This window comes from Labeo rohita, chromosome 17 (assembly GCF_022985175.1).
Source record: "Labeo rohita strain BAU-BD-2019 chromosome 17, IGBB_LRoh.1.0, whole genome shotgun sequence".
In the NCBI taxonomy this organism is placed as follows: domain Eukaryota; kingdom Metazoa; phylum Chordata; class Actinopteri; order Cypriniformes; family Cyprinidae; genus Labeo; species Labeo rohita.
In genome coordinates, this window is record NC_066885.1 from 34,468,922 (window position 1) to 34,491,610 (window position 22,689).

The following is a 22,689-nucleotide window of genomic DNA, read 5'->3' on the forward strand; positions in this document are numbered from 1 at the left end:
GGCGCCCAACGTACGGCTTTCACATTGGGTTTGCATACTGGTGTTTTTCTTTAGAATGACATGCATGAGTCTTATCCTCTAACTAATCACCCAGTTCACATTGTACACAAAACTGTAAAAAAAAATTACTGATCTTGTAGGAGCAGTCACACTTTTTTTAAGGCTTATTAAGAGTTAGAAAGGTAGTTGTTAAGTTTAGGTATGTGGATAATTAAGGCAGTGTGTCCCAGCCTTTTTCTGCACAGTTTTGACAAGTAAAAAATCCCATGGTACACCACTAAGCTTGTCCAAGTGAAGTTATTAGCAATGCATATTACTAATCAAAAATTAAGTTTTGATATATTTACAGTAGGAAATTTACAAAATATCTTCATGATCAACATGATCTTTACTTGATATCCTAATGATTTTTGGCATGAAAGAAAAATCGATAATTTTGACCCATACAGTCTATTGTTGGCTATAGCTACAAATATATCTGTGTGACTTATGACTGGTTTTGTGGTCCAGGGTCACAAATATCATGATCAAATGGACTTACCAAGGTTTTTGACGTGTGAATGACAGAGGCTATGTGTTTTGTCTGTCGTTAGAATGGTTGAATCTAAGGCAGTAAATTAATCACATTACTTTTTCAACAATTTACAGATTATAAAGTTAATTCTAGCTATAGAGGCACTCAGTTTTTCTTGTTGTTTTTGGCCAAAATCTAGTGATACAAAAGATGATCCCCTATGCACAGGATATTTAAAATGTACAAAAGTATATTGGCTACAACTAAGTGAAGAAAATGCTGTACTTATTCAAACATCACTTTTTTTATTTACCTTTTGTGAAGTAGACGTCTGTCTTCAAACTGTGGAGTGGAGTTATGAGGTTTGACTGACAATTTGAGGATCCAATGTTCTAGTCACAAGCTCTTTTAAATGCTTTTTCATTGGTTAAATATTTGTAAAACCCACAGACAGACATAACAATGACCAGTAGCACATATTTAAAATAATAATAACAAAATATAATAGAGATGGCAAGTTTTTGTTCATTGGCACAGTGGTTGGGAAACACTAGGTTAAGGGATCTAAAATATGGCCATGAAGAATAAGGCATTGAAATGTGCTTTATGGGTACTAATAAACAGTCAGTTTGTTGTAATATGCATGCTATGTTAAGGCGTATGCATGCCTTTAAAGGGGTCATCAGATGCCCATTTTCCACAAGTTGATATGATTCTTTAGGGTCTTAATGAAAAGTCTATAATATACTTTGGTTAAAAATTCTCAATGGTTTTGTAAAACAACACCCTTTTTACCTTGTCAAAATGAGCTCTGTAAAAATCAACCCATTCTGAGGGACTGTTCATTTAAATGCAAATGAGCTCTGCTCGCCCCGCCCCGCGGGGAGGCGCATTCCCTTCACAAACAAATGTAATCTACTGCATCTTCAGTGGCTCAGATGTCGGGAATAAATGATGACCACTATGTTCATTATTACATCCAGCAACACAACACCTCAATCGCTCAATCGGAGATATTCTTGTCTAACTTACATTCCTGCTCCGGCATCCAAACAATGGAGGTCTGACTGGTACAGCTGATTTAAGGCGGGTGTCATGTCAATCAACTATGGTGGGAGCGGCCTCTGTGGGTGTGACGTCACACCGACAGGCATCTGAGAACGGCTCGGTTTGCAAAAGGGGATATTATTTTTATACAGTAGATTAATTAAAAACCACTGCATGCATTTTTATCATTATAGGGTAGATTTGTACATACACTGACAACACACATTAATGTTCAAACAACATGTAAAAGTGAACTTAGCATCTGATCACCCCTTTAAATGAAATGTTACCTCAGGGTCTGAAAGACCTCATGATACACTAATCCGCCCATTACAAATCAAACAGATCTTGATTCTTGATCTGATTGACTGTATAAATGTAATTTTGCAATACATGTTGTACAGATTGAACAAGTGAGGTTGCAATCTAAAGACCTCACGACACACCGATCCATTACAAATTGGCCTTTTTCTTTTATCTCTTTCCCTCAGTTTCTCTCGCCCTGACCCTCTTGCTCGGGGTGTAACAGGAAACTAGATAGTGCCAAGGTTTAATTCCTGCCAGCATCTGTTTAATTATGGCACTTACTGTTCTAATTAAAACAGGCACCTATGTACCTCTGAATCTTCACACCGGCTTTAGCGATGGCTGACGGCAGCATCCCACACTGGGCTGGCCGGTTCACAAGATATATAGAGAAACCTGTGGTCAAATGTGACCATATACAATTAATTGAATAAAAAACAACTTAAAACAGCCTGAGGTGGTGTGCATGTTTTAGCTGACCTAGTTCGATGTTTTAGAATGGTTTGGGGAGACTAACTAAACCAGATGAGACTAGTTTCAGCATTGATATTTGTCATCATTATGAGGGAAACTAGACCACAGTGTTGTATTTTATCCATTTAACATTAGTAACATTAGCATTATATTTGGGATTAGTTCGCATGACAATTTCTACATCAATACCGTGACAAAGAATGAGAATATGCCTTTGTTTAGGACTAAAGTTATGTCCTTCAGGTATGTGGTAATAATAAGCTTGTTAAGTCAAACCATTTGGGCCAAATTTAAATTATATTTACGGTGCGTTTAGTCAATCCAATCTTTAGCATAATTTAAAATCATTTTATCTCGCTCCCCACCGTCTGCGACTATCAATAAAAATATTAAAATCGTAGTTAGGAGAAATGAGATTTTACTGCGACTTAGCAACCATCAAATGATCTGCCAGAGTTTGCGAGGAAGAGTAGGACCACGGGGACCAGCGGGTAATTAGGTTAGTGGGTTGTCAGTGTCAGAAAATTGAAAGACAATCCTAATCAGATTTCTGTTTCTAGGGAATCAAATAATTTGTATAAGGAGAAGAAATCTCCCGATTTGGCTTCTAAAAAGATAATGCAGTTTGTTGTCGCTGCTCTTTGTTGCGCTTTTTGTGTCATATTAGATGAATTAGATGTTATAATTCAGATCGAATGCAATTAGCAGTTCATATTTTGAAGCGGGACGTTTCTGGGAAACGTTGAAAATGCAAAGCATAGACAGTCAGACGAACGTTCTTAAGGCTGCGGTCATTGCATCCGAGTTGCGTTATCCGAAAAAACGACACAACAGTGTCCTGCGCTTACGCCGCTGCTCTCATTTGTCAGCTGATTATGGGTGCTAAATGGACCTCCTTTCCTCTTCTCTGTGTTTTTCTCTTCTCTTCCGTCCTTGTTCTAATCTCACACTCTATAATGTTCAATAAAGAGGGAGCAGGGAGAATTGCGGGAGTGTAATTTGCTGTAGTGGCACACAAACCTCCTCTGACACAGAAGTTGTAGAGGGATGAAATCATTTAGCCGCCAGGGAACTTTAAGTGGTCACGTGTTTTTGGATTAACTATAGTATGTGATGACAGACTTTTAGATATTTTTAAAGCAATATAGTTTTAGTACAATAATATAGTTCTAGTATAGTTTTATATTTTTATGCAATAGTCTGTATACACTGACAAAAATGGCCTGAGACTTACTATTTTTACTCAGAAATTTCACAAATAATTGCAAAGGCTTAAATGTGAAATTTTGAAGTAGAAAAACTGAAACAGTATTTATTTATGTATTTATTTATTTATTTATTGCGAAATGTACAAAATGTACAACCTTGATGTCAGCTCCATCAAGCAAATATAAATATACTGTTTTAATTTTGAAATAATTTCCCTAATTGTAGGTCCAATTAATATTCAAGAGATGAAAATATAATTTTGTAAGAAAATAAAAATGCAACATGCTTAACATACTATTGCAAAATAATTCTGACAGTTCATGAACTTTTGGTCTTTGTAGTCACGGCTTCAGCTGTTATTTTTCTCATTTCTCAAGAACAGCACAGTTTTCTGATGTAGAGCTTGATTTTAGGCTTGTATGTACACTGTAACCCCCATCTGTCAGAAATGCAGTCATTTTCTCATATTTAAACTGTGGTGAATGAATAAACAAACAGGTGAAGTATTACAGGTTTAGGAGTGGTGAGTAATGTACAAATGTAAAAGCATTCTTATCAAATAATTGGCTAATAAATAAGACGTTAGTGTGGCATCCATAGCGCTTGTGTTAGAAATGTGCTAAACCTCAATAATATTTGTGTGATTCAGGTACATTATACATATCGACGGCTCGACATCTTTGTTTTTACGGTCCAAACTGGGCAGCTGATGGCGTATATAAACGTGGTGCGGTAGCTGTCGTTGGCGTTCTCGGCGGCGCTGCTGATAAGCTAAATAATGAGAAGGTCCGTCTGTGAGTTCATTGACCCCGTGTTAAATATTCATCTGTTTAGATGTGCGGCAGGCGTGTAGTGTCACAGCGGCCGCGCTCAGTGTTCACATATGGAGGCCTGACACCTCCGTCACACGCTGAGAGCGCAGCACCGCGGCCGCCAGCAGCACGTCCCGCTGATCCCTCGCTCGCTCACGTCTGCCCCTCAGGCTTGTATGTTTTTGTGTTGGTGAATCTGTCAGCTCTTTCCTCAGTTTAAATTACCCTTAAAGGAGAAATGATTTATTTACACTCTGATACTGTTACTATAGAGGCTCGTTTGTGTGTATCAGTGTGTGTGTGTGAGAAAAGAAATAAAAACCCTATAAAGCAAATACCTGCTCTATTGCAAATGAATATTAAAATATCACATTATTTTATACAGATCAGCACAGAAGCAGTAGACTTTTCCCCACTAATTTGACTTGAAAGACATGTTAATGTGTATTTAGCCCCATTCAGTGTTATTGTATTAGATACTTTATCAATATTTTGAAATTATATTTATTTTATATTTCCTGTTTTCATATTAATTTCAGTTAAGTTTTAGTAATTTTTTGGTAATATTGTGTCATTTTATTGTTTTTTTTTTTGTTTTTGTTTTTTTTTTTTTATTTAAAAATGTTCATTTTATTACATTTTATTTCAGTTTTAATTCTTTTAGTACATCAAAAACTAAATGCAGATGAGAATTGTTGCCTTTAGCTGAAATGAAATAAGTTTGCGTTTTTTAAACAGATGTTTTATTTTATTACAATTAAAATTATTTTATGTCAGGTAAAAGGAGTTTTTGAAAGTAATGTTGCTTTTTTTATCATTGTAAAAAAAAAATGTTCAGTAAGGCACGGAAGATAATGAAGTAACGAGTTAAATGACTTTGTTTTATTTAATGTAACAATGCTTTGAAATCTGCCATTTTAAAAGTTACATTTTTACAAATTACAATTAAGACTGAATGTCTTCTACTTGCATGATGTAGAGCAATCATATTAATAATGTACATCAGTAATAGACTGTTATATTATTGTGTTGCATTATTTCATGTACCAAATGCTGTAGTTGTGTCTGTGTCATGACATGCTTTAAATACTTTGCATTACAGAGCTTTGACACAGATGTAATCTTTGAAATCATCTTTTAATGGCTTTGATTGTTTGATTTCTCACTTAGCTCGTGTGAATATGTTCAGAAAAAAAAAAAAAAAATGCTCTTCAGACTCAAAACGACATTTTGTTCACAGATGTGATTAAATGTGTATTGATCTTAAAGTGTGTTCATGTATGTGATGTGTGGTTTGTGTTTGATCAGGTGTTCGGCTAGACCGTGTACGAGGAGGGCGACAAAAATACAAGAGGAGAATGGATGCAGAAAACACAGCCTACCTGGGGCTCACACTGCCACCGCCAGCCAAAAAACCATGTGAGGACACACACACACACATACCCAAACATTTAATTTATTTTTAAATGAAAATATATATGTGCATTACATTTATTACATATTACATTATATTACATTTATATTAAGCATAACATACCATTAATATGTATAACTACTCATCAGTTAACCATCATTAGTGTTAATTACTTCAGGTTGGAAGTTCTTTGAATGTGTTATCATGGTTCATTAATGTTTATCAGTATACACAAACAATGACAATAATTATACATTTTCATCTGTATTTTAATATTCAGTATTTTTGCAGAAGCTGCATAAACTACTAATCAGTTAAACATCATGAATCATTACTATGGCAAATGAACGTTTTTATATTTGTGACCCTGGCACACAAAACCAGTCATAAGGGTCATGTTTTTGAAATTGAGTTTCATGCATTGTCTGAAATAAATAAATAAACTTTCCATTTGTATGGTTTGTTAGGATATGACAATATTTGGCTGAGATACAACTATTTGAAAATCTGGAGAAATTCGCCTTTAAACTTGTCCAAATGAAGTTCTTAGCAATGCATATTACTAATCAAAAATTAAGTTGTGATATATTTATGGAAGGAAATTTACAAAATGTCTTCATGGAACATGATCTGTACTTAATATACTAATGATTTTTGGCATAAAAGAAAGATCAATAATTCTGACCCATTTAATGTATTGTTGGCTATTGCTATAGATATACCCGTGCTACTTATGACTGGTTTTGTGGTCCAGGGCACGTATTATAATGATTTATGAATGAGTATGAATATGAACACACAATGGTAGAAATGTATGGTATGAATTATTTGTGAATATTTCTGTTGTGAAGCTAAAACAAATAATTGCTGTTGTATTATCACATATGCGACGTCTGAGTGATTTCACATCAGAATAACCCCATCTCTGTTCCTCTTTATCCTCAGTGACAAAGATCGTGTCCCATCTGCTGGTAGCGGAACCAGAGAAGATCTACGCCATGCCAGACCCCACCATGCCCGAGAGCGACATCAAAGCCCTGACCACGCTGTGCGACCTGGCCGACCGCGAGCTGGTGGTCATCATCGGCTGGGCCAAACACATCCCAGGTCAGTCCAGACGCTCTCGACTCCAGCACACGGCTGAATCAGCAGCTCATGCTATGTCTCATTTAGCTGCAGAAAGCATGTGTTTGTGCAAATCGGTGTTTACCTCCTACAGAGCTCAGATTATTTATTAACAAATAAAAAGGACATGTATATAGAATATGTGTGAAAGCATTTCTGTCTTTAGCAGTTAAAAACAGACACATTAAAGAAAGACAGGGAAAGTAGTAGTTGTGTACACATTGCTGACTCAGTGCAGTCCATCTGTGTTGTGTTTTTAGGGAAGATGGTAATCATTAGCTGGGTGAAGTGCTATCTAGTAAGGAGATTAGGAGGATGTTGACCCCCTTAATCGTACATACAGACACACACACACACACACACACACACACACACACACACACAGCAGTGCTGCGTCAGCACTGAGAGCCTTTCAGCAAGGAGCTTACAGCCGACTGGATCACTACTGACCCAAAAACACAGTCTCCTCAAACTGCTCCTCAACACACACACACACGTTTGTACTACCATAGACTTCTATTGCCTCTATTTATTTATTTTTTTTTTTTTGCTTTTATTTGCTTTTTGTTTTTCTTTGTCAGTGGTGCGTACCTTCACAAATTTTGTTTTTGCTTTTTGTTTAGTTTTTTTTTTTCTTTGTCAGTGCTGTATTCTTTCAGAAGTTTTTTGTTTTATTTTAGCTTTTGTTTTTTTTCATTAGTTTATTTTTATTTTTTTGCTTTATCAGTGCTGCATACTTTCAGAAGTATTTTTTTTTTATATTTTAGTTTTTTTGGTTTTGTTTTGTTCTTTTTGTTTTGTTTTGATTAGATTTTTTTAGTTTAGTTATTTTTTTGTTTTTTTTTCTTTGTCAGTGCTGCATACTTTCAGAAGTATTTTGTTATATTTTAGTTTTGTTTGTTTGTTTGTTTTGATTTTTGTTTAGTTTACTTTATTTTTCTTTTCTTTTTTCTTTTTTCTTTGTCAGTGCTGCATACTTTCAGAAGTATTTTGTTTTATTTTAGCTTTTTTAGCTTTGCTTTGCCAGTGCCATGTGCCAGAATTATTTTTGGTTTTGCTTTGTGTTTTTTGTTTTTCTTGTTTTGCTATGCCATTGCTGTGTACCTTCACTTTAGGTTTAAAACATTCTTGATTGTTATTGCTGATTTTTTTTTTTTTTTTGAGAAAATATAAAACAGTGGATTATTGTGCATTCTGCACATATCCATCATTCATCAGTTCAGCAAAGTTCCTGTCATTAAATTATCAGGTTAAATTATCCCATATTGTTCAGTAGTATTCAGTGTATTAAACAAAATAAAGACATATCACACATTTATAACTATCATTAGTCTGTGACAGTCAGTGATGGAGAAATATGATTCATCTGCGCTTAAGGGCCTTTAATTATACTGTTTGTACTAACCAGCATTAAAATGTTTTCAAACATTATCAGTGTATTATAAAGTGCAGAACAGTATTTCACATAGACTGGAATCTGTACCTTAAGATGACTGAACTAAGTCAAAACTCAGTTCACAGCCCATTTTACTGTTCTAAGTGAAGGAGGCACATGTGTAGGATGGGGCTCGATTGTATCCAACAAGTGTCTTTCAGTTGTTATTAGTGTATACGCGTTACACACTGTGGTCTTCTGTACTCATGGGTCCCTGTTCGCACCTGTCTGAATCGCAATAGTATTTTTATGTCACAGTAAAGCCCTTTTACAGTGCACGTCAGGACACGGCGCACAGACTCCCATCTCATCTGTCAGTAAACGGCCGTAAACAGCCTCCTCGTATGATCAGGCCCTATCGATTTGGCCGTTGATTAATTGTTAATTAATCCCTCCGCTAAATGTCCGGGCCCCGGTTGGCACGGCAGAGAGAAGGGGGTCTCTGTAAATAGTTTGAGTGGCGTCTCATTAAAGCTGATGTGTGGGACATGTTGACAGATGGCTTTTTTGCCGGTAAGGTGCTAAAGACCTTTGACATACATACACTAGCTTCTTGTTCTCGGCCGGATCGCATTTCACTCTGTCTAAGTTCTGGAGTTCCCCTGCGTTCGCGCTAGCGCCGCTTCACAGTTATGCAAACAAGCTAAATGCTAGTCGCCCTGTAACTCGACTAGATAAGGAGCAAGTTACAAAAACCACACGATCGCAGTTCCGACGAGGCCTCGTGGAAGCCTGAGAACGGACAAAGCTGCCGTGCGTTATGTGACGGCTTACCTTTCACTGGAACGGCAGAACTAGTGTCTGATGATCTGGACGTGTTCTGGACAACAGAAGCTGTCAGGTGTGGTGTGGAATAAGGCTTTACATTCCGTTAATGGTCGGACACAGTAGCCCTGTCACATTAGACAGCTGGCGATCACCTGCCTCCGGACCTCTGACTCCTAGGGCCGGATTTTTCCAGCATGGAATTCTGCGGTGAGGATGTGTGGAATTGTTTCCCAACCTGACGCGTTCGCTGTGGGAAGTCACATAGCATGAAAGCTGTCTTGCTCTCAAAAAACATTGTTCTGATTTAACAGGAGCGTACTGATTTGACACATAATGGCTCCGTTTCAAAAACCAATGAGCTCCCTACAAAGGCACATTGTGCTGTTGTCAATAGTTTAGCAATGTATGAAGCACATCTCACACAGAAGTCATTTGCTAAGACCCTTATCATAGGGGTCATTCACACAGAACACATTTTTCCATTACATTACACTACTTTTATACTATGTTTGACCATTGCACTCATGCCTTTTGCAATGTCGCTCAAGTTAAAAGAAGTTAAACAGGTCTTCAGACCTTGCTTTTTCCCCCTATTTCCTATTCCAAATCCTAAGGGTGGGACATATTGGCATGTTTTTTTGCAACATTTTGTGAATAAAAAAGGTTCATTGTTGTCACTGGTGTAGTAATGTATAAAACACAGCTCACACAGAAGTCACTTTTAAACCAAGCAGCTTTCTGATGGTCAATGCGGCAAATTCATATGACCTACTTGAACCTTTTGCAAAAATATCCCTTGAGGTTAAAAAAATCCCCCATGCAGATTTCACAGTGGGTTCATCTGATCATGCAAATTCACCACATTCAACAGAGATCTGCTTGGTTTGAAAGTGGTTTCTATGTGAACTGTGCTTCACACGTCACTACACTAGTGACAAGAGACAATGGACCTTTTTCACCCAAACCCTGTGTTTGTATATTTTTTCTCTTCAGTCTATTATTGAAGTTCATGGGCACCTTTCATTAGGCTGGTGTTGATGATGAACTGTTTGACAAAGCTTATGCAGTTAGCATCAACCCTAAATTTAACAGGCATCACATCACCCCTCATGACGGCGGATAATTCCGCTCGTACACAGAGCGATTGCGCTTGTATCCGCTCGTCTCCCTCTCTCCCCTTCCCTGGCTTGGGTTTGCTGTTTCTCGTTGTCATTAAACGGTGAAATCTCCTTACTGTGTTGCCGGGGCTGATCCAGCTCGAGCTGTGTAATCTCCTTGTAATGGAGTGTGAATACTGCCGGCCGATAAATCAGCACCTCATCAGCGGCCTTTATTAAATATAGACACCGACCGACAGGCCTTAGTATATTCAATTTAACCATTGACGGGCTTCAGCACCACCGATCATGATGGATGGGGCAATCAAAGCCCGGATCCGACCCCGTCGCCACCCATGCGCGAGATGGGAGAGGTGAGGGGCATCTGCCGCAGTTGACTACTGTAGTTGCCCAGGAAAGTAGTCAACTAATCAGCCACATGCCATCAGCGGCCCACCATGTGCTAACCACCAGTGTTTGAGCATTGAAGATGTTGAAGAACAGTTGCTGGTGGTGAAGGCTATGATGTAATTTCAAACAAAATGAAGTTTGTTTCAGGAGTTTAAAACGTGAATCTTCCTTAAGAGTTTGCTCCAACTGGTAAACAGCTTCGAACAATCATTGGTCCAAGGTGATTACAAGCAATAACAAACAACGAACTGGTGTGATGTCTTCTCTATCAAAATAAAACCAAAACAAAGTTAATTTTGAGTTTGTTTCAAGAGTTGGAAACAGCCCTGTTGGAAAAAAAACAGCATATGCTGGTTAGGTATGTTTTGAAGCATGGCTGCTGGTTTGAGCTGGTTTAAGTTGATCCTGAGCTAGTTAAGATGGTTATGAGCTGGATCTAGTTGCTGAGGATGAGCTTAAACCAGCTCATGACCAACTAAGGACCAGCTAAAACCAGCTCAAACCAGCTGACATGCTTCATACCTAACCAACATATGCCGTTTTTTTTAACAGGGAGCTTACTCTGGCTTTTAAACAGGAGTTTAAAACAACTGGCCAAAGTGAACTTTCCAGAAAAGCTGGAAAAGCTGATAAACATATTCAAACTGCCATTGGTCCAAGCCAATTACAAGCAAATCAAAGAACAATTTAGTGTGACATTTTCTCTATCAAAATCAGGCCAAACAGAAGTTCATTTCAAGTTTGTTTCACAAGTTTGAAACAGTTTACTCCAACTGTTAAAAACTTTTTAGACAACCATTGGTCCAAGGTGATTACAAGAAATCAAGAAAAGAACAGGTGTGACTTTCAATCAGACCAAACATAAGTTTGTTTCAGCAGTTTAAAGTAACTTGCCAAAACAAACTTTCCAGAAAAGATTACTCCAGCTGGGAAACACCACTGAACTACTACTGGTCCAAGGTAATTACAAATAAATTGAAGAATGAACTGGTGTGATGTCTGCTCTTTGAAAATTGGGCCAAAAAGAAGTTCATTTCAAGTTTCAAAAGCTTGCTTCAGCTGGTAAACCACCACTGGTCCGAGGCGATTACAAGCAAAATTAAAGAACAAAATGACTTCATTTCTATCAAAATCAGGCCAAACCAGTTAATTTAATTTATAGTTTATTTCAAGAGTTCAAAACAGCTTGCATAAAACAAACTTTCCAGAAAAGTTAGTTCAGGCTGGTAAACAGCTTTGCTTTGAGACAAACACATATATCAATATGATATGTCAAACTTCCTTTTAACCCTAGGCAAGGAATGAAAAACCCTAACCCTAACTCAACTTTGGCATGAGTGTATAGACGCCTTAATTAAACTTCAGTATCATAGACGTGTTGAAACGTAAGATAAAAATAATTGAAAATGTACTATTTTAGACATGTATCTATGTGTGCATATTAATGTACCATATTTTAATCTTTGCAGTACACTAATGTCAAACTCTCTGCAGTCTGTGCCTTTGTGTAATCAGTCACTTCTGAGGTTTTATTCCAGTTAGGATGCACAGCCCACAATAAAGGTGCAGGCAAAATCCAGCCATTTCACTAGGAAGCAATTGGGAATTGCACACGAGGGTGAAAAATTTCCCCACACAGATTTTGGTCACACGAATTCGCTACATTCACCATCAAAGATCTGCTTGGTTTGAAAGCTTCGCCTGGTAAACACTTCAAGTTACCACTGGACCGGTATTTACAATTCCCTGTTAACCCTAAAAAAAAGAACTTTGCTGTGAGTATGTAAGGGCCTTAGTTGAACTCCGATCATAGATGTCCTGTTCAAGTGTTGTGTAGTTTATTTATAATGCACTTCTGAAATGTGACTTTCGCTTTCACAAATTTCCATTCCGTTAATTTGCCCGTTACAGGTTATTATCCAAAGCTAAAGACACACAGAAGTCACCACGAGTCAATCCCTTGAGGAAGCTGTTTTGCAGGGTCAGGTCCGTCAATACTACACGGCTACTCATTAACCACAGAATCTGTTTAGCAGTGGAAATAAATGATGTGTAATTATGAGACTGATTAAGCCTCGTTTCTGGCCCGTCATCAAGCTGAGCGGCTCATGTCAGGCCCAGCGGTGTCTCTGGGGACGAGTACGCAGTGGTGCGGGCCGGTCAGAAGGTCAGGGAAAGCAGATTAAGACAAGGGTATTACTGTATTTAACAGAACAAAACGTCATATCGTTCATGCTCCACTGACCAAATGATCTCTAGCCCTGCGCTGGGTTCTGATGGGCCGCTTATCGTTAGTAAAGTACAGATAGATCTTCATTTAAAGTCAACATGAAACGGCACTCAGAAGCCATTGTACTTCTGTAATGAACAACACAGGCTCATTGGAAAAACGTGCCTCACCCTTCACTTCTTTGAAACTCCAAAAAACGCACCTATGCGTACAATTCCCAGCAGTTTCCAGTTGAAATGAACACTAGTGGCAGTAAAACACCAACACCTTTTATTCCTTTTCACACAAATTATGATGAAGGGGGCATATTGTCCATTAATAAAGGCTTATTTTTGAAGGTTCCTTCCTCAATCAAGAATTTCAGTGTTTTCATCACATAACCAGCCTCATATCTATGGCTTTTCTGACGTAGTAAACTTGCTTGTTAACTCACCTGGTACAGCATTGCACTTGTGATGCAAGTCTCGATACGAGTTACAATAAAAGAGCTTAAAGACTTGCGCAGCCCAGCTAACAAAGGCACGTTTTTCCATTGAGCCGGGGTTGGTAATGAAATGTATCTAAAAAAAAGTGCAGAGCAAGTTTTGCATTTTAAAGGAAGATTATGAAGACAAATACTTTATCTTTTAGCCTAACATCACTAATGAACCATTCACAATAAGAATGATGACTTAATAAATCTGATTTAATTTTGACTTAAAGGTTGCTGTATGATTTAATATCTTTTCTGATTGTGAATGAGCAGATATGTGAAATTATTAAGATCTCATCTGATATGTGTCAAATTGTCAACATTTAACCTACTAAGAAGAGTCAGTGGTCTTACAGAGATCAGGAATGACAAACACTCAGGTGGAATCCATTGCACAGCTTTTATTCGATTGTGCTCTTTGTTGTCGCTGGTGAGATGAGGTGAGACAGACGCGTGAGCCCAATGCTCGTGTGAGCAGCAGCAGCGCTGCTGAAATTATTTATGGAGCAGTGTGATTTATGAGCAGACATGTATTGATTGGGTCTCTGCTGATGATGTCATGCCAAATGTAGAGGAATCACACAAACACACACATTTGTTTTCATCACAATGGAGACTGTCCACAGACTGCTGCTGCTTTTACAGTGATCATTTCTATACTCTGACCTTCACACAAACCTTTTTTACATCTTCATTAAGACATTATTTATTTATTAAGCCAATTCAAATACATTGTCTGTGTTTCTTCTCTACTTCAGCAACTCATGCACCAGACAGTTTTATTATTATCTTTATTCTGAAGGCTTTTACTGAGGGGTTTGTTCATATATCATTCACCCTGATTTAACATTTTATTTCTAAACACATGGTAAAAATGTATTTGTTTTCTGTCTGTTGACAGTGTTTCCTGATTTATAGAGTGATAAAAAGAGAAATCCAAAATCCTCCTCTGTAAAAACCTTTAACTCTAATATGTCAGTAAAATCAAACATACATTATGAAGATGGATTTATCCAGTGTTCAGATTTCTGTTCGGGAAATGCATGCAAATTAGATCATGTTTTATTAAATAATTTGCATATGTGACCCTGGACCACAAAACCAGTCATAAGTCGCACAGGTATATTTGTAGCAATAGCCAAAAATACATTGCATAGGTCAAATATATCAAAACTTAATTTTTGATTAGTAATATGCATTGCTAAGAATTTCATTTGGACAACTTTAAAGGCGATTTTCTCAATATTCCCTCAGATTTCAGATTTTTAAATAGCTGCATCTCAGCCAAATATTGTCTTATACTAATCAATGCTATAAATCTCTGTTTCAAAAAACTGACCCTTATGACTGCTTTTGTGGTCCAGGGTCACATATGTAAACACAGCATTTCAAAAATCGTGGAATAAAAAAAAAAACAAAAAAAAAAAACATTTGTCTTAATGCATTGATTAATCAGCTGGGGAAGTATGGTGATATCTATTTGTTAAAAATTGTATTCTGTTCACCTCTGATATGTTGCCTTAATTACAACAAACACTAAACAGCAGACAGAATGCAGCTCCTGTCAAAAAGAGGTAAAGGCACATGATTGAAGGTGTGCAGTGATATTTGTGTCTGAAATCACTGCTAATATAACAGTGATGCTGCAGGCTTCCCAGTAAAAAGTGATGCATTAATAATGTACAAACCACCCACACGTGTGGATCTTTATGTGTAATTCAAGTTGATGTACTTTGATTTCAAAAGCAATACGGGTTTCATATCTACACGTTTGTGGGTGCGGGCATTAAATGAAGTGCTTTTTTAATGGCCGGTGGGGTCGTGACTTCATCGTAAATGTTCTCCCCTGAGAATAAGGTGCTCTAATCACCTTAAATTCACAGATGTCTTCCGTATCCATCAAATATACTTTGGCACGGCACGATACGTGCATAATGCAAATGTCCTAAGAATGATGTATTGTTATTTTCAGTGTCATGTAGAGTTTCATCGGAGAGGGGATGTTGATTGACAGCGAAACTCACACAAACTCCACCAACAAACCATCAGGCGAGGAGGAGGAGGAGACCACAGCCCATAAACTGACAGGGATAAATTCTCAAATATAAGCTTGTGAATACAGGCAGATTAAAACTTGTCGTTTTTTATGGTTATTTTGTTTATAAAAGGTTGCCAGAGTCATAAAAAGCCTTTTTGCGCAGGTTTCGGCTTTTGTCTACTTTCAGAATTGCTGGCTTTGATTTAGCGAGCATGAAATATATCACGGGGAGATGGCCGAGCTCGTCTTTGTTATAGAAGATGTTTCCAGCAATGAATTTTATTGGGCTGCATAAAAACAAGCTAAAAACTGATTACATTTTTTACTAGTGCTTAAGATGGATCACAATGGCAGCTGTTTTTGCACCAAGAATAAAAACTAAGATTTCAGAAACATTTCAACAAGAGTAAATGGACAGGAGAAACAACCTGTCAAAGCTGATTTTTATAAAGTAAATCCCATTGGAAGAGAAGAGCTTCATAAACTGTTGACATTATCAAAAATTAACAAACATTAGTATATATGTCAGTGACTTAAACAGCCACAATGCAAACCTCAGAATGATAAAAGAATGATAATAGACAGATATTCAATAAATGTTTTACATTTGGGGTTTAAAATACAAATGTGACCCTAGTCTTATTTTGCATGGGTTTATTTGTAGCAACAACTAAAAATACATTGCATGGGTCAAATTTGTAGATTTTTCTTTTATGACAAAAATGATTAGGATATTAAGTAAAGATCATGTTCCTTGAAGATATTTTGTAAATTTTTCACCGTAAATATATCCAAACTTAATTTTTTGATTAGTAATATGCATTGCTACAAACTTTATTTGGACAACTTTAAAGATGATTTTCTCAATATTTTGATTTTTTTGCACCCTCAGATTCCAGATTTTCAAATAGTTGCATCTCAGCCAAATATTGTCCTATCATAACAAACAGTGGAAAGCTATTTATTCAGCTTTCAGATGATGTAAAAATCTCAATTTCGAGAAATTTACACTTATGACATTCAGTAATATTATTGATTTAGCTGTACTGAATTATTGGATTAGAACAACATTTGAACTGAGTAATGATAGTAACTTTGCAAGATCAGCACTGATAAGTAGTAATAGTAGTAAAGTAGTGTTTTCTTTTAAAATAGTATAATCTGGATCCCATTCTCCATGAATAAAAGTCCTGTCTTTTCTTCTTATTTAATATCCTGTGTAACTCTGAAATATGTCACACTATAGACGTAACATGGGTTGTGTACAGTGTTTTATGTTTAGGCATCGCTGCCCGGCCCTTTGTTTTGTCAAAGAAGGCCTTGATTGACATGTGGCATTCATGCACAAATCAATGCGCTTTGCATATGAATCACTTCGCCGTTAACCCAATCCTGAGCCCGCATCACTGAAGTCTTTCACATTCTGTGTAGGCTGAAGTGTTTCTTTTTGGAAATGATGTCTAATGCCACACGTTTGACTGTATGTATGGAGCGTGTCTACGCTGACCTGATCTCCGGCGGCTCCCGTTCATCCCGCCACCTCCATTCCGAGGCCCTTATTGATCCCTCTTCACATTGTCAGGGCGCCGCGGCCCTGATCGCAATCTGTTAATTAATGTATCCTCCAGCACGCCCGGCCGCTGTTCGCCCACCTGATAAAGGAAATTAAACACTCAGCTTCCCCTTTTTGCCGCTTTCTTATTTTCCTCGGGCTCTTTCTGTCTGTCGGCCCACAAACACTCCAAAGTGTCAGCCGGCAGCAGATAGACATCGGCCGCTCATCTCTGCCTCAATGCCGGCATTCATATGAAAGTTTGGGGTCAGGTGTGGCGGGGTGAGTCGATCAATACTGTAATCTATCGGCTCTTTAATGGCGAGCGGGGCAGATAGCGCTGCTTTAGTCTACTTGTAAAGCAATCATTTTAATCATCGCAGCGCTGGAAGCTCGACGCGTGTGATGTGCAAACGGGGTCGTGGAGATGCGCTGCACACATTATTGACAGCCGTCAGAGGAAACACATAATGATAATGCCCTTATCCTGTTTTTACTCTAGTATTTTTGTATTAAACACAGTATTGTGTGTGTACTGTATATTGTCTTCATTCTGTAAACTGAGTACAGAACGTTTGATGAATAAAGAACGCCTCGTGTCTCGCTCAGGTTTCTCCAGCCTGTCTCTTGGAGATCAGATGAGTCTACTGCAGAGCGCATGGATGGAGATCCTGATCCTCAGCATCGTGTTCCGCTCGCTGCCCTACGAGGACGAGCTGGTGTACGCGGAGGACTACGTGATGGACGAGGAGCACTCGCGGCTCACGGGCCTGCTGGACCTCTACGTGTCCATCCTACAGCTCGTGCGCAAGTACAAGAAACTCAAGGTGGAGAAAGAGGAGTTCGTCACACTGAAGGCCATCGCACTCGCCAACTCAGGTATCAGCAGCTTTATACTGATAAATGTATTAGATGTTGTTGTTGTTGTTTTAACTGCATTTATACATACACTGCCATTCAGTTTTTTGGGGTCAGTAAGAGTGTTGTTGTTTTTTTGTTTGTTGTTTTTTTTTAAAGGAATCATTACTTTTATTCATCAAGGACCCATTAAATTGATCAAAAGTGATATCAAAGACTTTTATAATGTTACAAAAGATTTCTGTTTTAAACAAATGCTGTTCTTTTGAACTTTTTATTCATCTGTGAATCCTAAAAAAATAAAATGTATGACAGTTTCCACAGAAATATTAAGCAGCACAACTGTTTTCAACACTGATAATAATCAGAAAGTTTTGTTGAGCAGTAAATCAGCATATTAGAATGATTTCTGAAGGATCACGTGACACTAAAGACTGAAGTAATGATGCTGAAAATTCAGATTTGGTCACAAAATAAATTACATTTTAACAGACATTTGCATAGAAAACAGCTGTTTTAACTTAAAAATATTTCACAGTTTTACTGTTTTTATGATAACACTTTACAATTAGGTTCAAGTTAACATTAGGATGAACAATATATCTACAGCATTTATTAATCTTAATGTTATTTTTCAGCATTTACTAATGCATTATTAAAGTCACAAGTCGTATTTGTTAATGCACTGTGATCTAACATGAACAATGAAGGACTGTATTTTTATTAACTAACATTAACAAAGATTAATAAATACTGTAATAAATGTATTGTTCATTGTTTGTTCGTGTTAGTTAATACATTAATGTTAACAGAGGACACCTTATTATAAAGCGTTACCATTTTTTTACTGTATTTTTATCAAGTAAATGCAGTCCTGATAAGCAGAAGAGATTTTGAATATAGATTTGTTTTTTCTTTTAATAAATGAACCTAACCAACTGTCACATTTGTCGCATTTTGAGATAAATTGATAATTTTAATATTTTATTTTGATCAATGTTTTAGCATCTTATTCTGCTTGTTCCTCTCATACACATTTCACTGTTAGGCATGCATTGCACAGAAAATCAATTAACCTATATATTAAATCTCAAAAATATGTGATAAATATATATCAATACATATCAAAAGTATTAAATACATGTTCAAGGACAATCTCAGTGTTATCAGTTTTCACATTTACAGTACAGCTCCATACAGCAGATCTAACAGAGGAATTGCAGTGAATCTCAATTTACAGTGGCTGTTTTTATTAACATCATATTTTACTTAAAGTATATACAAAGCAAAAAAACAAAAAAAGCTGTAATGTTTTATTTGTATTTGTTATTCTACTCCGTTATGTCACGTCGTATCAATTCAAAATGTGAAACACTTCAGAAAGGAGCTGCGTGCAAAGACTGACCCGCCTAACTTGTACAATATACAGACTCTCTGTTACATTACATTTACATTTAGTCATTTAGCAGACGCTTTTATCCAAAGCGACTTGAAGACAAAAGAGGACAATGGAAGCAATCAAAATCAACAAAAGAGTAATGATATCTAAGTGCTATGACTAAGTCTCATTTAGCCTAATGCAGTACACGTAGCAAGGTTTTTTCTTTTTTTTTTAATTATATAATAAATAAAAAGAAAACAGAATAGAAAAAGAATAGAGCAAGCTAGTGTTAGAGGCTTATTTATATAGATAAATACAGACCGAATAAAAAAACGAATAAAGAAGCTTTTTTTAATAAAACAAGCAGTAAGTAAATGAATAGAGTGCAGGTCTAAAAAGGTCAATTTTTTTAAAGAATAGAATTAGAATATAGAGTGCTAGAGTTAGAGGGTCAAATAAAGATGGAAGATGTGTTTTTAGCCGATTTTTGAAGATGGCTAAGGACTGTATATATTCGATGTAGGACTATTATATCCGAGCACACTCACACATGTTTGCGGTGACATGAGTCCTGTAGGTGGATACAGCCCATGGACAGATGAAGGGAGCGGAAACGAGAGCGTGAGAGACCGTTGAGCTTTTAATTGAACGCCTTCCGCGCTCCCCGCTTCTCTCTCTATCTCCATAACGGTAGCCACGGGGCCCGGAGCCGCCGCCACAGATAAATTTAGCATTTCATTAGGAACACCAGGGCTGTCAATAAAATGTGTTAAGTCGAATGGAATGAGTATCAGCGAGCGATGGCCCTCGTCTGTTTGGGGGAGAAGACACAGGGCCGTATCGACAGCTGGCTTTTCAGAAGGCAGGCCCCGTCCCCGCCTGATCAATGCGGCCCGCGCTCCGCCTCGTTTTATTCTGCCGTCTCGTCCGCTGTCTCTCTTTGTCTGGCTGAAAAATGAAAATGCTGATGGTGGCCTTTGGCGCGCGCCGGATGACAGGCGTGCTGCGGAGCGGTGCGACGGGAGGGAGAGAGAGAGACGCGCTCTGTCCGATGGCTCTCGCGGGACTGCCGCTGTCTGACAGCTGTGAAAATTCATAGCCATTGATTTTGTAATTAGCAGTTTATCAATCGTATCGACAGGCTCTTTCTGATGGATTGCAAGGAAATTGTTTCTTCAGATGTGTTTTTTTAACCTCCACCTCACACACACACACACACACACACACACACAAGACTCCAGGTCTTCGGTCTGTCTCTCTGCTGCACGCTGCAAAACGTGATTCTCCCTCAGTATTTTTGTTTTGTTTTCCAGTACAAATATCTAAACTGTCTTACATTAAGATACTTTCACTTGAGAAGCAAAATGACAATATGTTAAGTCTTATTAACGGAAAAAAATTATCAAAATTAAGTGAGTTTACACTCAAAACAAGAAAAAATATCTGCTAAGAAAGTCAGAAAAAATATTCTTGTTTCCTTTTTGAATTAGGTTTGTTTTTCTGACCTGTTTGGTTGATGTTGTCGTTGTTTTGTGTGTGTGTGTGTGTTTTTTGTTTGCTTTACTTTGTTTTGTTTTCAGTTAACAAAACATAATATCTTAAGCATCTCAAGTAAATGTATCTTGATTTAAAAATGTTTATACTGGAAAACAAGACAAAAACACTAAATAAGTCTTTTTCTTTTCTTTTTTTCAGCGTAATGTGCATTATTGATTATTGACATGATAAATAAAATGCATCCTCTAAACAGTAGTATGGATCATATAAAACACTGACAAATGAATACTTTTTTAAATCAATATTTATATACACTATTTTTCAAAAGTTTGGGATCAAGATTTTGGGTAAGATTTTTAAATGTTTTTGAAATAAATAATAAATAAATAAATAAAAACAGTAATATTGTGAAATATTATTACAATTTAAAATATCTGTTTTCTAAATGAATATCTGTTAATCTGTAATTTATTCCTAAGCTGAATTTTCAGCATCATTACTCCAGTCTTTAGTGTCACATGATTCTTCAGAAATCACTCTAATATGTGAATTTGCTGCCCAATATTTTTTTCTGGAAACCGTGATACATGTTATTTTTCAGGATTCACAGATGAATAGAAAGATCAAAAGAACAGCATTTATTTGATATAGAATTCTGTTGTAACATTATAAATGTCTTTACTGTCACCATAATTCTGGTGACCTCAAAACTATTGAACAGTAGTGTATCGTTGTATTGTATTGTATTGTATTGTATTGTATTGTATCATTTCATAATAATTGAATAATAATTACAAAGAAACAGCACAAACAATTACAGACAATTGTAAAGAAATGGCATATTAGCCATGTGGTTGAATTTTCAGTATGTGTACTCAGCATGTGCGATGTTTGTTGTTCTGGTGGCAGACTCCATGCACATAGAGGACGTGGAGTCGGTTCAGAAGCTCCAGGACGCCCTTCACGAAGCGCTGCAGGACTACGAGAGCTGTCAGCATGCAGAAGACCCTCGACGGGCGGGAAAGCTGCTCATGACGCTGCCGCTGCTCCGGCAGACGGCCACCAAGGCCATCCAGCACTTCTACAGCATCAAGATGCAGGGCAAGGTGCCCATGCACAAACTCTTCCTGGAAATGCTGGAGGCCAAGGTCTGATTGGCCGCTCGTCGCGTGATATCATCGAGGCCACGGCGAGCGGGGCGTGGCAGAGACTGCGGAGGACGGACGCTCCTCCGACGGACGCGCGGGCTGCGGGACGCTCGTCTCTCGTCTGCCCGAGACGTTTTTAAAGACCTGAGAAAGAGAAAAAAAAAAATTAAATAACTTGGTTTAAAGCATAAATATAAATGAAAAAATAATTTAAAAATCTATAACAAATACTATGTACTTGTACAGTAATGCTTTTTGTTCTCGATCTGTGCTTATATATGATGGAAGAAACTGTAAGTCATTTTCAGAGTGCGTAGTCATTTTTCGTTCCGCTAACCCTCCGTACGTGTCGCCGACAACCTCGGCGCGGACGACGCCAGGACACCTTGAGGACTTGTAAATATTCATGGCGGCGAGCCGCAGGATTTGGCCGAGGCTGGACGTGGAAGCTGCTGCCGGTTCTTCCCTAAATGTGAACTTGCTGACGTCCTTGAAAATACCTCTTCTTGAATCCCGGCTGGGCAGACGGCGTTCGTGACACGCTCATCCGGGATCTCAGTCATCTTACTCCAGTAACTCAGCAATAAATCGAGCCGACGGCGAGAGGACGAGGAGCGCCCACCTCTTGTGTTGCACTGTACTGCTTTTTTAAACTACTTGTTATTGTTGTCGTTGATGTTTTGGCCTAAATGTAGTTGGTGGGTGGAGGGGACGAGCTGTCAGAGGATTTACGACGTGTGGCAGAAGTCCAGGACGCTCCGTGTTCAAACAATCAGATGCCCATATGTCAAGCGGCCTATTTTGGGCTTGTTAAGCCACCGGCGGAGGAAACGAGGTGCCCGTCATCATCTGCTCGGACCCTGCCAGGACTTTTATAGCCATGTATCCGAATGAAGGTGGG

The 22,689-nt window shown here is 37.8% G+C and overlaps 1 protein-coding gene across 5 annotated transcripts in view; it reads left to right on the top strand.

Moving 5' to 3' along the window:
• Positions 1–21,921, top strand: part of esrrb (estrogen-related receptor beta) — a 68,490-nt gene extending 46,569 nt beyond the window's left edge. For all 5 annotated transcript variants that reach the window (XM_051133890.1, XM_051133889.1, XM_051133892.1 and 2 more), the window contains 4 exons: positions 5,671–5,781; positions 6,722–6,883; positions 17,514–17,783; positions 21,550–21,921. In XM_051133890.1, the coding sequence (XP_050989847.1) occupies positions 5,671–5,781; positions 6,722–6,883; positions 17,514–17,783; positions 21,550–21,794 (788 nt within the window). In that variant the 3' untranslated portion in view covers positions 21,795–21,921. The remainder of the gene's footprint in view (positions 1–5,670; positions 5,782–6,721; positions 6,884–17,513; positions 17,784–21,549) is intronic.
• Positions 21,922–22,689: the final 768 nt, after the last annotated feature.